The sequence below is a fragment of the Prunus avium genome, chromosome 4 (genome assembly GCF_965620075.1).
Source record: "Prunus avium chromosome 4, drPruAviu1.hap1.1, whole genome shotgun sequence".
In the NCBI taxonomy this organism is placed as follows: Eukaryota; Viridiplantae; Streptophyta; class Magnoliopsida; order Rosales; family Rosaceae; genus Prunus; species Prunus avium.
In genome coordinates, this window is record NC_142287.1 from 35,261,190 (window position 1) to 35,278,815 (window position 17,626).

Consider the following 17,626-nt stretch of genomic DNA (forward strand, 5'->3'; position numbering starts at 1 on the left):
GTCAAACCATTATCAGAAACAATTACATAGAACTATATACATTTAAAGTAGCTTTAGGAGTTGTTACCACAACCACAGATAAATGGGGAGTTTTTTTGAGAGATTTGAAAATGACAAGCCCTCAAGAGAAACTAAAGTTGATAATCCGAAGGGAACAGATCATGAGTCGTGCTCTCAAATTCTTTTACAAACCCGGCTAGTGTTTTGCTTTCATGCCAAAAAAAAAAAAGGTGGGGACAATGGGGATTTTATAACAAGATGCTGTGTTCTTTTGATGATACTTTGAGTGTTCAAATCTTTCTTTCTACGTTCTTGCATTTCTTGCCACTTATATGTAACTGGCCAGGAGCGGTTCTAATAAAACTGCTGATGATCTTTCTAGGCTAAACACTTTTAGGAGTTGTTAGGAAATGGGTTCGAAGTAAGTTTTTTGATGCATGCTTCCTAACAACTAATACTAATCTAATCCATCTTTTTGTAGTAATCTAATGATTAACAAAAGTATTGTTCTTTTATCAAAGTTTAACATTTTGTAATGTTGTATGAGATATCAGCAGGTCAACACCATAGCACAATCGGCATTACGTTGGACGATTATATAAATAAGTTCTTATACATCTTCATTAAAATTGAGCATTGTTTTATTTTATTTTTTGGACAAAACAAATTTTTTAACTACTTTAATGTACGAGGAGGGAGATCAAACTCAAGTGTAAATGAGCGGACACACTATCTTAATCAACTGACCTAACCCATATGTGCAAAGTTGAGCATTGTTTAGAATATGAGAAATATAATCAAAATGAATGTGAAAGGCAAAATGAAGAGGAGGGGGTGAAAACGGCTTTAATTATCTTATGGAAAGGAGTTAGTTGGCATCATATTTGCCATACATAGTGGCTTTTGTTGGGGATTCTGTCGTTTGTTTTTGGAGCCCTGTAAAAGGACCGGCAAGGTCTGTGGACTCTCTGCCATTAAAGTTGATTGAATTGAATGGGTCTGCCACTAATAAAATAATGTCCAGGAAGACTCAATACATTTTTTATATATAATATTTATAAAGTACTTCCAGAAATGATAAAAAAGTATGATTTAATGCTCCACAAACCGTGCAACGCATCAGATGTCTATCTGATATTACAATTAAGTATTATTATTTTGGTGGGTAGAACTAGAAGTAGAACCCTAGAGTCCTAGACCCTTCCTAACCTTTATAAGAAGCCAAAACCACAATGCAAATTTGAAAACCCCGTCACCACTTTCGTGGGATCAGAAATTGACCGTACAACTTTGGAAGAGCCAATTGGGCAGGTGCTAAATGGTCTACAAAGGGAGAAATACTCGTGTGTTATTTCGGTCAATCATGTTATGTTAAGTGAAAATATTATCACGTGTGATATATTGTAATTGGCTGGGTATAGCAAAACAATGTTATCCTTGTTGCATACAAGTGTTTCTCCCTTTATAGGGCTAAACTTAGGTGCAACGTGTTTGGGTACAATCAAACTTGAGACATCTTCGAACAAAATGAAAATAAATATCACTAAATTAATAATTAGTTGGATTTGATATGTTAATTCAGTTAATTAAATGATACATCAAAATGAACCAACCACTTGTACTGGTCGGACCGATTGAAGAAAGAAAAAGAGTGGGAATAAAAAGAAGCACAGTCCAACCATGTCGTAGGCAAAGGTGCTGGAGCAGCTTTTACCCTCCAAAAAATAAAATAAAAATTCCGTCAATCTTTCTAAAATGCAATGCGGGGATCGGATGGTTTATCATTGGTTAGTCTGGTCAAAAGGAAATAATTAAGCATCTAAAATACGTCACTAAGTATATGGAATGGACCACAATTTGCAGACGTCACGTCTGTTAAAGTAATTAGATTGTGACCTCCAGAAATGAACGACAGATGAGGACCTTGTCCAAACAAATGTCGACAAATTAACAAAATTAATTCATTCACGCCAATTTTTAAGACACAACGGTTGTATGATGCAATTAAATTATCAAGATTCACAGCATTTTGAACCAACTATGAATCATTTGACAGTTTGGGAAATTTCACCTTCTCATTTTCACTGCTTGGTGCAATTGCATTCATGGTTCATGATATCGCTTGTACCGAAAGAAAAATATCACGGGTTGGAAGTTATAGGTGGCAAAAGCAGAAAGCCCATTCTCCATGCAATGCATCTAAATTCTTCTGGGGGAGTTGCTTGCGAAATGTCATATCGCAACATTAAACTCTTTAAGCTACACAAGGAGACAATTGTGTTGTTCCTTGAATGAGCAGACAAACCCAGTTGTGTTCTTGGCAATACAACACACAAAAACAATGTGAGAATTTATGTGAACATGTCCTTCACCACCTACCCTTTTAAAAGATCACGGATTTTTTTGAACCCAAATTTCCATACAAGTAATCAAACATTATGATGCAAGGAGAAACGTGTAGGCCATGCATCCACTTTCGCTTCAAAACTAGACATTTATGTTTGTATCAAAGAGTCTTCAAAGCGTGCAAGGCAGGCAAAGGGGTAGGGGAGGAGACAATTGGACAAAAGGGTAGATGACTGGGTGGTGCTATAAGAAAACAGAGGGGTGTGTATGGTAATTGCCTAATTGGACAAGCCAATTCATTATTGGTTTGGTTTGATGAAGAATGCATTCAAATGCTTGGGAAGGTAAATAGAAAGAAAATGAAACACAGCACCAATCATTCTGGTTGTGAAAATGACATGTGAAAACAAAACCCATCCTTGATTGATTGCATGAACAAAGCTGAATCTATAAAAAAAAATCTAAAAAGGCTTGGACAGATAGAAGAAGAACTAATAAGAATATTCAAACTTGCAAAAGAAAAGGAGCCATGATAACTGTCACAATATGGCATTTTCCACCTCTCTCTCTCTCTCTCTCTCTCTCTCTCTCTCTCTCTCTCTAAAGAGATAGAAGAAGAACTAATAAGAATATTCAAACTTGCAAAAGAAAAGGAGCCATGATAACTGTCACAATATGGCATTTTCCACCTCTCTCTCTCTCTCTCTCTCTCTCTCTAAAGAGATAGAGAGAGAGAGAAAAAAAAAAAAATTGATAAGCATTTGTTGTGTATGTAAATAATATGAAAAAGATATTTGCTTCACTCCAATGCATGCCTTTCAATCTATTTGTTCACTTCCACTGTTCCACATGAATGTAACATAATAGAGAAATACAATTTTAAAAAAAGGCTTGAAAAACGAACCTTCTTTTTTTAATTACAATTGACCTGGTGACACTACAAAAGCCAGATCATAAGAAAGATTCAAGAGAACTTGGGTTTGGGCACGGGTGTGCTATGAGGATGCACAGGACCAAGCTTATGAATCCGGTGAAGGAGCCCCTTCTTATGATCTTGGCAAATTAGATTTTGTACATGAGTCAACGTTCCGTCGCGGGCAAGGGAAGACTCGAATTGCTCCAATACCTTCACAACCTGACAAAACTCAGGCCTTTTATCTGGTTGCAAGGACCAACATTGCTCGATCAAGAGTCGCATGGCAGATGGGCAGTCCTTTGGAATAACAGGCCTCAAATTCTGAAAAGAAAGAACCCACAATATCTTAGAATGTATTCCATATGTAACTTATAAGTTAGAAGTTTCTTTTTTATAAGTAACTTTTTTATAGGTATGCATCATATAGAGCTTCACAAGAAAGAGTAAATGGCAATATTGAAGGTGCTGCAAGCTCAAATCTTTTGCAAACTCATTCCATGATGAGTTATGACCCTCATCTGCTACTTATTGAAGACTAACCTTCACAGACTAAGGGAAGGAGCCCAATATGCAACCCTTCTAAGTTCGAACTATAGACAGGGGAAATAAAAGTCAGAAACATACCTTATTCACTACAGCAAAAGCAGCTTGAATGGGATTCATATCCTCATAGGGGATTGCTCCGGCCACCATTTCCCAGAAGACAAGTCCGAAACTGTACACATCAACCTTCCTCCCATAGGATTTACGCTTGATCATCTCCGGGGCCATCCAACGGTACGTCCCAGGGTCATCAGCCAAAGAATCGCAGTACGCCTCCTCGCATGCTATACCAAAATCAGCAATTTTCAGGTGGAATTCTTGATCAATAAGAACATTTTCGGGCTTGAGGTCCCTATGAATGACTCCTTGTGAGTGTATGTATTCCATTCCCCGAGCAATGTCCAAGGCAATGGCAATCAGTTTCTCCAAAGGAAGAGATTTATCCTCCAGTTTGTGCAAATATGCCCTCAAGGAACCCTCTGATAAATATTCCGTGACTACACAATATACGGGTGGCTTTCTACAGGCTGCAACGAACTGTTTCATTGGATCAAGATATCAGCAACAAAGGATACACAATTTCAGCAAACTAAAAGGCATGAATCGCAATTATGATAGTTATAAACATGGTTCAAACATATCTGATGTCTAAAAACTTCAATCTATAATAGACTATTGGTTGACCAGCATACGAAAATTGAAAAGCCAAAAGAATAATTCTGACAAGGCAAGGGAGAAAATTACATAACCAAATAACATATGAAAGGTGGAGAAAGGAAGAATTCAGTCACCTTTATGACATTTGAATGGTGGAGACGTGATAGAAGAGTAACTTCTCTCCTAAACTGTTTCTCCAATCGAGCTGCCAATACTCCACTTTCGTCATCATCCGGAGCCCTGATAATCTTAACTGCAACAGCTTCATCGTTGTAAATACCATGGTAGAGCCTGCTATGCGCCCCATGAGCAAACTTAAGCCCAAGAAACAACTTTGACAAATCAACACTAAATTCATCGGCAGCTTCCACAGCATTAACTCTGCCACCGGCATGGTCAAAGTACTTGGCCCAAGGCGACTCCTTCCGGTTCTTCGACTTGTCATTGACTTTCATAGACGCCAAGTGCCTCAGGGGGCTCGTATTCATCGGATTCGATGCCTTAGTTTGTGAATCCTTACTAAATAACCTTCCCATAACTTTTCTCTTAGGATGTGGTGTCGAAAACCTCTTGGCTTCAGACTTGGCTTCCTTAAACTCATCAGAGAGGGTGGTCTGAGGCAGAGGGGACAAAGATCTCTGCTTGGTAATGAGATTTCGCTGAAACCGTGAAGGAACATGGTTCCTCTGAGTCTTTGAATTATTGAGCCTTGAAGTCTGATTAGAAGGAGCCTCTGTTGCTGTTGCTATAGGCCTTGACTTTAACCCTGAAATCCGGTCTTGTTCAATGGTTAGAGGAAGGGAGGCCAATCTTGAAGAATCAAAGCGATGAGAAAACTTTGTTCTCCTAATCCAAGAATTAGCCTCTTCCTCCATATTTCCCAGTAATTCTATGAATCCAATCCAGCTTTACACCCACAACACTTCCTTAATCTTCTTCTCCTCCTTCTCCTCTAGCTGAGAAGGCGGCTTAAAACCAAGTCGATACTCTTTAAACAATCTAATTTCAACTATAGAGCTCGAAAAACCAAATTTCTTCAAGCCCATCAACAACCTCTGCTTATAAACTAATAGACGGAAGAAGAAAAAAATCAAACTTTTTTCACCACTGAAAGCAGAAAAGCATTCAAACCCTTGAAGAATGAGGCTGTATCAAATCCTAATCTCATCTCCATCAGAACCAAAATTCCATCAAACCCACCACATCCCATCCAAAAGCAGACCTTCCAATCAAATAATATGGACCCCGAGCACCACCAAACCCTCTAACCTCTGAAAAAACAAACTTGTTTTGGTTTCAAAGTCAAATACCACCTTCCGTAAAAGCCTGGAAATTCATACACACATAACCCAATAAACAAGTCAATAAAAATTTAAAAAACCAAAAGCCCCAAAAAAACAAAAGTGTACTCAATTATATTGAAAACGAAGAAACACCCATGATTACAACCCCATCAACCACGGAAGAGAGAATAAAAAATTTATTAAAAAAAATCATTGTGTCAAAACAATCATAAATTCACTAAAATAATACAGAATAAAATATACCCATATGCAAAATAATTAACATTCCACATAATATCACACCAAAAACAAAGTCAAAAAAATTATATTTAAAAAAGGGTAACCAATTAAAAAGTCTGAGCTGATAAGCTTACCATAAGCGATATGGCTTCTACATGATGGCGACAAATCACCATGAATTCGAATTGTATTTCACCATTTCAACATTCGATATGGGGTAATGGGAAGAAAGCTATGATCTTTGGTAGGGAGGAAAGATTTATAAATAAAATAATAATAAAAACCCAATACTCCTAGAAGATTTTTTTCTACTTTTTCCGTAGACAATTTGCTTATACGTATCGTATAAGCTGGAGCGTAGATTCCATGGACCCCGATATTTTTGGTGAGGTCTCTCTAATGGTGCGGTGAGGAGATGTGAGGTTTCAATGGGGGGTGGTGGTGAGTGGGGGCCACCAGAGCGGAAGTCAGAAAAGACGGATTTGAGAAGAAGGTGAGGTGAGAGAGAAGAGGAAGAGGAGAATTCTTTGATTAAAATAATGTAAAATGTGGGATTACATGTGTCGTTATCGGAGAGAATGAGGTACGGATGACTTTTAAAAGCCGAACGCCAGCGGGCACCGAAAGACAACGAACCTACGGTTATCTGTTAGAGCAACTCCACCGAGGCCCCCTTGCCTCGGGCTGGGGGAGTTTTTAGCAAAAATGGGTTTCCAGCGGTGAGCCCAAGCAAGGGCTGGAGTGGGTCCCACGCAACTCGGGCTGGCCCGAAGGCCAGTTCAGCCCGAGGTCCAAAACGCAGGCTGTGCTACAGTATCGCTACAGTGCCCCCACGTGCTACAGTACCGTTCATGTGATTTTTTTTCTGTTGCCACATGGCGTCGTCTGGGCTCTCCGATCTGTTTTTTCCTCCAATCCAACGGCAGCCAATTTTTTTGCAATAAAATACTAGAAAAAATTCGGAATTTTTTTTTAAAAATACCCAAAAATTAATGAATTTTTTTCTATAAATACCAGCCAATTTTTTTTAAAATTTATCTAAAATTTGAAATTGAAAATTTTATCCGATTATGAGATATGAATAGTATTGACATGTAAGAACCCAAAAATCTTATCCGAAAATATTATCCAAATTAATTATTGAGGTAAAAAAAATTGTGAAAAAAACAAAAAAATGAATAGTAATTGCCCTTAGCCATGGCAATGGGTGGAAACACAAAATTTACTATTTGCAAGGGCGACAACTATTCATGTGAATAGTGGCTGCCCTAGCCCCCCCCTTGCCATGGCAAGGGGCAAATGGGTGGAGTTGCTCTTACGGTTCGCACGGACCAATTTCTCTGTACGTGCGAGGTTCGACGTGTTAAAGCTTAAAATTGTAAATCTTTTGCTGTTTGCTGTGTGATTATGTTAGGTAAAGAGCTGGAGATTATGGAACTTGCATCTAGGATTAATAAAAATAGTAATTGTGGATAAAATTTCGACTTTTATCTTGAATGCGAGGATAAATGTGTTGTATATATTTAGATTTTAGAATAGATACGCATGCAAAATCTGAAGATGGATTCCGTCATCAACCTCGATATGAGAGTAAATACTCTATTGTTAGAGTTATACATTATTAAATTGTATCTAAAAATGGATTACTTGATTTTTACAAATTTAGTGCAAAGTCTTGATTTTCTACATGTGCATTTGTAGAAAATTTACCATAATATTGTAGTTTTTATGGAGTAAATTGAAACGCAAAAGCCTAGACTCCAAAATGAAGATGAGATCATGAGAACGAGACAATGACACTTAAAGTATAGAAGTATTTTTCATGCTTTCACACTAGGATGGTTCTTTCCAATTTCCAAGCTATCATCTTGTACTTGATAAGAAGGAATATGTAGTGGATTGGTTAGAGCATTAGTAATAGACTTCCTAAGCCATATACTTAGACAAATTTTAGGGAGGAATTGGAAAAATACAACTTCAACCATGCTCCATATTTACCTCCTAAAATAGGTAGACTTCTAAATATGAGGAGAGAGAAAAGACTCCTAAAATAGGTAGACTTCTAGGAGCTCCTAAATATGAGGAGAGAGAAAGGACTTCTAGTGGCTCATCCATTTCTTTCTCCTGTCAAAACAAAATTTATATTCCCATATATCCATTACGGATGGCTAGGGTGGTTCCAAAAGCGTGATTCCCTTGCCATCTATGTGGATTTCACAGCTAATACTCCTTGCAGACTTCGTTACCATAGTAAGCAGCTTGAACAATACAAATGTAGGAAGTGTTGTTGGTCCAAGTCTTGTTGGATGGTTACTTAGAGCAAAAAGGCGATTAGTAAAAGGCAAAAATCCTTGGAGCAAAAAGACGTGATGCTATATGTGTAATTTTCAGACTACTCGTGACGTGAGTAGCAACCAGAAAATCGAGCTAGGACATATGGAAAGAGAATATATATATATATATATACATATTTGTGTTAATATGGGAAATAGAAGAGATCACGAGTTTTGAAGATATGATATTTACATAGATTTGAAGAAGGAGATAAAGGAAGAAGAAGGAAAAAAAACACTCTGTTGACATAAAGTTGGAGTTAGTAAGGCTAGGGCTTTTTTTAAAAAAAAAAATTGTTAGAGGTAGATTGAGTTTTTATATTAAGGATGATGTGACGATCTGGATCCCCTGACTTGTAAATTGATTATTGAATAAAAAGAAAATGGAGGTTTAGCTTTTCTCCCTTTTACGAAAAGAAAGGAAAGTAGAAATAAATAAAATGGTCCAAATAATTAAGTATTATTGGGTTTTGTCTGCTTCTTGCTTTTGCAAGGTTTTGTTTTCTTTCCTTTTTCTTTAGGGTTTGTATTCTAGTCTTTTGTGTCTGGTTTTTGGATGATCTTGCTAGATCTGCTGCTTTTGTGGCAGATCTCGGGTGGATCTCTCTGTATTGGAGGTGGAGCTTCTGAATTTGGTGGACCTACATTTATTGTGCTTGGGGATTAAGGGGATTAGGAGATGCTGGGATGTTCTTTGGAATGTCCTAGTGGAAGTTGAGCGATTATACCCTCCACTCTTGAGGTGTTTCTTGTCCCATGAAGTTTGAGAGATTGTTTTATGTCTTGATCTTCTTTAAGTACTCGTTGCTGCAAGGATTTGGGTCCTCCTCATCTGTAACTCCTTGTTAGATGAGTTTAAAATTGTATATGTCTTTTGACAATCTTGTAATACTTGTGTTTAATTGGTGTTGTTGTTTTAGTCTCTGTATTGCAAGAACCTTCTGGATGTGTTCTTATTGTTGTAGCCGGGCTTATACCCTGTTCTTCAATGGATTCTATATTGTTTCACAAAAATAAAATATAATAATAATAATAATAATAAAATGGTCCAAATATCCACTGAGACAAAGCCCATATGTTCACATAAATCCAACCCAAGCAAATGAAATTGGATTTTGACACATTGTTGACAGGCACACGTGGTTTACTGTAAATTGGGCCGGTCCGGTTTTGACCCAATGAGAATCCCGGAAATGGGCCACTGGGTCCGATGGGCGTGATTTAAATGGACCAATCATATTGGTGTAATTTAATGACGCGCATGCCGTAATAATAGTGTAGAAAGTTTTTTTATAAAAAAATCAGGGGAAGTAAAAGAAAGCCTTCTTTTTTCAGGAAAAGGAAAGTAAAAGAAATATTTAAAGAGAACCCCCTTACTAGTACTAGTAGTAGAAATCCATATCCCATTCCCATACATACATATGCTGCTAACCCAGAGCTTCTTCCTTCCTGTCTGTTTTAAACCAGAATTATTTATTTCACAGGTCTGGTCTCTTCTTCAAAATCTGGCTTTGTGCTTTTTCTAATATAGTTTTACTTTTAAATTAATACTCTTCTGCACTTTAATTTATGCTCTTTTGTGTCCTATTAATTTATTATTGTATATAGATACATGTACTTGTGTTTTCTATCGAGGTGATTTAAATCTTAGCTGAAGCTTCAAATTATCATAAAATTTAATTTTGAGTATCAAACAAAATAATGTCCGCAATTACACCATGTTTATATAATGTGTATAATCGCGTATCGTACAACTGGCATGACACACTAATATTTATGATTCTTCACATACCATGCTATTCGTAATTCACTTGTTATATGAGTGAGCTTGTAATAGTTAAGAGTATATCTATCATTAGACCCAATGTTCTGTGCTTGATTCCCATTCTCTATTTGTGTAAAACAAAGAAAAAGATGTTACTAAGTAAGTCAATATACTAATTGGCTTTTTTTTTTTCTCTTTTCCAGACAGATGGAGTAAAGTGAACGCTTCAGAAAAAGAATGTTGTGGTGTTCACATTGCGGAGTTCTTGTTCCTCCAATGAGAGATGATCATCAGTTTGTGTAAGCAACGCCTTATTATCTTTGCTACTTTTCAAAAGTGCTTTTTTATGAAAATTTGTTTTTCTAGATACACTTATAAAATTTTATGCCAAACGTGTACATGTGCGTGTGGCCCTTTTAGAAGCAGTCATAAACAAACCCATATCACTGCTTTTGCTTCTTCTCCTTTTGGTTTACTTCAGATCATGCAGTGGTTGTGGAAAAGTGCTTATCTATCGAGATGCCAGTACAGGTGAACCTACTTTGGTCAAAAGCTCCGGAAGAAAGGTACCATATCCCTCTTTTGGGCATCATATCCATAATCCATCTCCTGGTTATTCTCTAAGAACGTACCAACCGTGGGAACTGATGTTTTTGCTTTTTTACTTCGTTTGCAGGGCCGGAGGGCTGGCTCTTCTTTAAAATCGGTTTCAAGTGACAATTCACAGTCATTTGAAGGTCCTTTAAACGAGGGTATGCCTTAAAATTTAGCACATCAATTAATTTTCTGAACATACAAATATAAATGCAGATGTTCAAAACTATTCTCAAACTGTTTATTTCTCTCTATGTCCTGTTTTTCTTGAGATTAGGACTGTGGTCAAAACGAGCTGTCGGTGCCAATCCTGCTATGCTGCTCAAGATCAAGAAGGTTAGTCTGAGGAATTTTTTTTCGCTGAAAGCAGTAAATCTTAAATAGAACTGGCATTTTGTGTTCTAATTACATGATTATAAACATAAACACAAAACTAATTTGTTTAAGGGTCTTCTACTTTGCGGTGAATTCTTTCAAATTCAAAATTTAAACACTTGAATTTCCAGTTTGAAACCGAACTTTCTTTTGCCTTTTATCAAACAAATAATTGCTTGTTCTTCATCTGTTGGCAGCATGCTCCTAGTTCGAGGAAAAAGTCCAAGGCAATAATAATTCATGCTGGTGATGCCAAAGGACAAAACCCTCTCACCATAGAGCATGAATCAGACATCACTGAAAATGACTTCAAATTGAGGCAGGATTATGAAAATGTTAAAGAGGGAGGTGATGGAAGGCTAGCAAATTATAAATCGCCCGTTCCGAATCAAGAAAATATTCATGAATCTACCTATGATGCTGATGATGATGCTGATTGTGATTAGGGATGTTGGATGTTTAATGTGTCTTATATGCAACTGTGTTAGGCTGCTCATACATCTGTGCGAAAATCATGTTCCATATACCAAGCAAGTGTTAATTAGTAATAAAATGAAATTTCATCAAACAGAGCATGTTTTCTTAGGAACAAAAACTCCCCATGTTCTTGATTGAAGAAGTTATTATGTTAAAACTTGTGCCTCCATCAGCAAGAAAATGTGTAAAAAGGTAAAAGAATTACAATTGCTCCCTCTTGAACTTTTTTTTATTTTTATTTTTCTGAAGCAGAACTGTTGTTTTGCAGTAGCTTACAGTGGGCAACAACAGATTTCATATCCATTATTACTAATTAGATGATCTTCTCTCCTTTACATATATAGTATACATACACTAAGCTCAGAAGTATTAGAAACTTTACTATTTCAACACGATCAAAGCAAGCAGATGAACCAAAAAAACTTGCTTAAAATCACACAACTTCAACTACTGTGATGCAATAACTGTTAGGCAGCATCTCCAGCAAATCTACGGTTAACATGGATTCCTTCAGCTTCGGCCGCAACCTGCCAGAGTTTCCCACTGACAAAAGTGGTGTTGATGTTGTTCTTTTGCAGGGACTGAGCCATTTAGCTTGCATGTACTTCTGCTTCCTCCATGGCCCCATGTGCATTTTCTTCTCCTTCATGCATTTCTTTGCAGCTGAGCATAAGATTTTAATTAGGTTTTGTAGTCTCTCAACTTTGCCAACAAACACTTCAGGAAGCAGGTTCACCAGATTATTGTATTCATTACTTGCTCTAGCCATCTCGAACTCTGCTCTGAAGTTGAGTTCTATAATCACCCTCACCTCTCCTTTCTTAGGGTTTGAACCGTCCACAACATCAATAAATGTGTGCTCTCCTGAACAACAATGAAAACAAAGGCATCATTAGCATCTTAACCTTGGTTCGACTGTGAATCTGAGTCATTGGTCATATAGATTTTTGTTTGAATGTGTGATATCGAGATACTACCTACCTTATTCAATTGCTCTATTTTTCTTTTTATCTATATATATAAAGCAAAAGATAAAGAATGGTAAAACATTCAAAATACTAGAAAATGCGCTTGGTTAATGCAAACATTAATAATTGAAAGTATTAATTAAATGAGGATAATATGGTAAATTCACACTTTTTCATATTAGAAAAATTAAAATTAAAAAACAAAATCAGATAATAGATCATATTTTTATAAAACACAACTATCCATTATCTTTTTTTAAAAAAAAACCTTTCGCATGCGCGGAAGAGCGTGCGAAGAGGCTAGTCTTATTTATTAAAAAAAGAAAAAAGCCCAAAGGGGCTGTACGTGCTAATTATAGAAGACATTAAACATTTGTGTGCAGACTAAAATTATTTTAGGTAGAATGTCAAAAAAAGAGCAAGGTAGGTCAAAAAGAAGGTGTGTGATGGGATATATTGTATTAATTAATTAGTGAAGTATTTAAATTATATATTTAATCTGTTTTTACCTGAAGGAATATCCGGCGAACTCCTCCACTTAGACTTGCAGATGGCACTGTTGTAACCAGCATTGCAAAGCCCGCCGGAAACTTCTCTCATGAGGCAGCTCCGGCAACCGCTAGCCATCGGTTTCCCGCAGCCACACTCTGTCCCTTCCCTATTTATCTCCTTAACCGCTTCCTTTGTCACACTCCTAATACTCGTCTCTAGAGAACTAGTCCTGCACAAGGTCACCTGCAAAACACGTAACAAATACTTAAGTTGTCAGACTCTAGATCAAGGTTATAAATTATCAAACAAGTTTGATAACATAACATTTTCGTATTATATATACAAATGCGTATGCGTAAACAATTACTTGTAAAAGCTGGTGCTGGTTTTCCCAAAACCTCCTGTCCTTCTCCTCCTGATCTCCAGCTTCTTCTTCCTCTTCATCTAACAAGAAGGCTTCATTTTCTTGGCTTCCATCGCTGCTGCTGCTACAGCTTTCCCGGAATTCTTGACAATCCTCAAGAAACCCGAAAACCATGCCGGAAAAACTCGCCGCCAGTAATTGTCGAGCGGTGGCAGGAGTTCTAGCCATTTAAGGATATCCCACGCTACTAGTAATTTCTAGCTGCTACACAGATGGTGTGAGCGTATTGGCATGAACAATGTGAGGAATAACATTGGGCTTAAATACCAAAACCAAAGTTTGGATGATGGTGGGGCCCACTAGGCCAACATGGACTACAAGCCGCCGCGCCCGCGCACATGAAGGGGGACGCTATTTACCAACGTGGCTTGATCCAATTCGGTGAGGTAAATCGAAGCGGTTCGGTTGTTTTTGTAGAGATTGGGCCGGACAGCAGGGATCCACGTAAGGCACGTCCAATAATTGCAACAATCTATCTGGATATACTCGAATATCAAGCTTCTGTTTTTTATTTTCTATCTCAAATGTTTTATAAAATAGTTGCAGATGCATCTCTATCATGATCTTGTGAGTGGTGGGACCATCAGGGCTGGAATGATTGAGATGACACGATGTTTGTTAAGTGTCTTAGATGTTGCAATTTGGATCGATCAGAGCCGTTGATGCTCGAGCCCTATCCGATTAGCGGGGCCTACCTGTCGCTCAACCGACCCATTATTAGTACCTTCTAGTTAATATCGTAATTTCTGAATGTCTTTCGCAAGATTAACATTAGATATGAGAATGTCACGAATACGCGGCGTCTTGGCCTCGCCAATCACATTCTCTCTTTTTTCTTTTTCTTTTTTTTTCCTGTTTTCCGCATAATTTGAGGCACTTTCGTCATTTGACGGTCCAATCATTTGAACCATGCCCATGAATGGGTCTATGTGCATTCATTTTGTCCTCGTGCTAAAGGGTAACGTGCATTTTCTCTGTTTTCAGTGATGGATGTGATTGATTTCCAATTTCAATTTTCATGTTTAAAAATGGTTTAATTTTCACCTGAAATGAAGGGTACCTAACCAAAATTCATCTAAACACGTGAAATTAGTGCTTGATTTAATAATAATTCTCTTTTAAAGCGATTTTAGGCTAATTAAAATTCATCTAAACACTGAAATTAGTGCTTGATTAAATAATAATTCTCTTTTAAAGCGATTTTAGGCTAACTAAAATTTATTTAAATACGTGAAATTAGTTATTGATCTAATAACATTTCTCATTTAAAGTGATTTTAGGTTCGGATTCAATTTTTTAATGGTATACGCAAATATTAGATTTCTGAAGTTCAACCTGTCATTAATTTTTTTAAGCTAATACAGAACTCATGATGAAACAAAAGCTATTTTATTAATTGTGGCTGCATCAGTCTTAAGTATATTAGACCTAACACACATGCGAGAGGAAAGCTAAGAAAAAAAATTATATTAATCTTACGTACCTAATATTGGTCAAGTTAGGCATCGGTGTCGGCAGGTAGGTTAATTAGGTCTTTTTGGTAAAAATATCACAAAAAAGATTCTAATCCTTTCCAAACATGAACTAAACTATTGTCTAAGCATTGTTGCTTTTGTTTTAAATGTTCATACTCTTCTATTATATTATGTCTAGTTTTGTGATTGTTATCCCAACAAATATCTTTTCCGCATCCTCAATGCTAATCTTTTAATCTTCTTTAGATTAAACAAAAGCTCTACAATAAGTATGTTTTTTTATATGAGAAAGAGGAGATCCGAATTTGAAACATTTTTCACAAGCACTCATCTGTAATTAATAAAGTTTTTTTTTTAACGAGGGAAAAGCGATAGTATTTTATTGATATTATTTTGTTTATTGGTGCATAGACTATAGTCATTGTTTATTAATTGTCTATGACTCTATGATGATGCCATCTTAGTTAATTAAACCTAATAATACGTTGGCTATACCTTAAACACACAATAAGAAACAAACTCGGAATCTAATTTCACTAAGAATGCAGATACCAATTAACATTAATTAGTCACTTTTTCCCTTCAAACTGTATAATTTATAGTTGCTATTTTGTTTTCAGTCAATCACTTCCCATTAATTTATCATGCCAAGTTTGACCCATTCAACATATAGACAAGATTAAACCACCTGATCAATCTACAAGTTACAGGTGTAAATATATATATATATATATATATATGTATGGATTTGGACAATAATACTGTATTGAACATGTGTGTGGAGCCTTTGGATAAAAGCTTTGCTCGAAAAGGGATAAGACCAACATAATAGAAGATGCCAGAAGAGAAGGTGACATTTTGGCAACCTTGAATTGGAAACAGTGTGTTAGCAAATCGATCATTTCATTTTCATGGCATGTGTTCAACATGCTTTTGTTAACCTGTCCCAGATCGATCTGTACTTATTATCCAAAACATGCATAACACATATGCCTGTGTTTATCTGATTTCTTTAATGCCATGATTGTGTTTGAAGATGATAAGACCATTAATCAATCTGATCAAGGATCTGATCAGCCTAGCTAGCTTGCCAGGTAGGATCGTTATCTGCTATAGCTTTGTTCAAATTGGAATGATCTGGTCTAATTAGGTCAGCTTAAGACAGAGAAGGGTTTGGTTAATTTGGCATGTCCACTTACCAAGTTTAGAGGCTTGATTGATCAAATGAGCAGTTAATATAAAATGGTATAAAGATCGCAAAAGTGGGTTAGGCCAGTTGGTCAGTGAGCTCGCCTCCTTCCATCTAAGTTTAGTTTAATTTAGACTATCATTTGTTTTAAAAAAGAAAAAAGGGTGAAGGTTCTGGTGTAAAAAAAAAAGGAAGAACTATGAAGGTTCAGTCAGATGATATATTTGTGGACTTTTGCCAGCAACATTTGGCAGGGACAATGAGCCACATGATGGCTTGTCAAAAAATTCAAGAACCCCCCGATCGAGTTTCTTTTCTTTTAATTTTGGGCAGCAAGATCCTGAGCTCAAACTACATACGACAAAAACCAGAGAAATTTTGTGGTGCACGTATAAGCTATCCTGAAATGAAAATGATATGACAGCTCAGCTGAGCTGCATGTCGTATAAATGCACTCAGACCTCACGTTCTAAGCAAAGCAAAACCAATTAAGGCAACAAGACATTAAACTGGCGTCGCATCACTCCTGTCTTTTCTCTGTCTGTTATTGTATGTTTTTGCAGGGTTGTGAGAGATTAAATTAGGGAGAGAAAAATTTGAGTGGCAAGAAGCAAAGCAACCTTTATAGTTGCTTGTTAATTGGAAATAAATAATTAGAAGAATAATGAGAGAGAGAGAGAGAGAGAGAGAGAGAGAGAGAGTGGAGAAATGTAGTGAAAATGCAGAATCAAGAGCTTTGGCAACACTAAAACTGACGTGTGGACCTAACGAATCCCAATGTTATAGCCAATCAATATAAATCTTCCAACTCCAAAAGCACCCCATCCCTCAGGAAAAAGGAGATACAGAGTACGTCTCCGCTGTCGCACATGCTTTGTCCATTCAAAATATATATATGTATATGTATGTATGTATGTACGTATGCAGGTATGTTATATGTATAGATGAATGTATGTGGATGCATACATAGTTCGATTGGTTGTTGACAGCCAGAAACACGGGATTGAAAATCTTCCATTCTCATCTCTTGAGAATATACATTATCGTTTAATTCTTATTCCACGAACCAAACAAGCCCCAATTGTATGCTGCCGACGCTTGTCGCAACTCGAACAGGCCCATTCGCAAGAACGATAGAATATAGTCCAAGCGATCACCTCTGAAGTGCATTAGTAGCCCAGTGGGCCTGTCAGTCAAGGTAAAGACCTTTAAACCAACAAAAGCTAGGGACAGCCCAACCTGACCCTACATATTTGATTAAATATTAATTGATTTGGATTTTTAAAGTGGATAATTATAATGTCTACCAACCTCCCTACCTAACAATATGAATATTGATGGTCAAGTTGTAACAACGCAAGAGCTTTCACACATAGCAAATCGCCTAAGCTACTTCCTGAGTAAGTTCTTCACTTCCCACTCCAAAATCCATACAAATTCCTCTCCTCATATCTCATGTAAATAATTGCTGCTTTTAAATTGCCGTGGCAATGAGTGGGAATGCATAAAGAAATTGATAGGTTAGTCACTATTTATGTGAATAGTATTT

The 17,626-nt window shown here is 36.8% G+C and overlaps 3 protein-coding genes across 3 annotated transcripts; 1 reads left to right on the forward strand and 2 right to left on the reverse strand.

The window, feature by feature from the left end:
- Positions 1 to 3,123: 3,123 nt before the first annotated feature.
- On the reverse strand, positions 3,124 to 6,486 carry LOC110766773 (Protein kinase superfamily protein). Its single transcript, XM_021970138.2, has 4 exons — positions 6,120 to 6,486; positions 4,597 to 5,788; positions 3,887 to 4,342; positions 3,124 to 3,583 (listed from the first exon to the last, which is right to left on the reverse strand). The coding sequence occupies exons 2-4, from the start codon at positions 5,335 to 5,337 to the stop codon at positions 3,311 to 3,313; spliced, it is 1,470 nt and encodes a 489-aa protein (XP_021825830.1). The 5' UTR covers positions 5,338 to 5,788; positions 6,120 to 6,486; the 3' UTR covers positions 3,124 to 3,310.
- Positions 6,487 to 9,698: 3,212 nt separating this feature from the next.
- Positions 9,699 to 11,887, forward strand: LOC110766818 (uncharacterized). Its single transcript, XM_021970206.2, has 6 exons — positions 9,699 to 9,802; positions 10,287 to 10,382; positions 10,565 to 10,649; positions 10,760 to 10,835; positions 10,955 to 11,013; positions 11,250 to 11,887. The coding sequence occupies exons 2-6, from the start codon at positions 10,321 to 10,323 to the stop codon at positions 11,496 to 11,498; spliced, it is 531 nt and encodes a 176-aa protein (XP_021825898.1). The 5' UTR covers positions 9,699 to 9,802; positions 10,287 to 10,320; the 3' UTR covers positions 11,499 to 11,887.
- LOC110766817 (uncharacterized) lies at positions 11,808 to 13,663 on the reverse strand. The gene is made up of 3 exons (XM_088252774.1): positions 13,357 to 13,663; positions 13,007 to 13,232; positions 11,808 to 12,393 (listed from the first exon to the last, which is right to left on the reverse strand). The coding sequence occupies exons 1-3, from the start codon at positions 13,579 to 13,581 to the stop codon at positions 11,963 to 11,965; spliced, it is 882 nt and encodes a 293-aa protein (XP_088108900.1). The 5' UTR covers positions 13,582 to 13,663; the 3' UTR covers positions 11,808 to 11,962.
- Between the last annotated feature and the right edge of the window lie 3,963 nt (positions 13,664 to 17,626).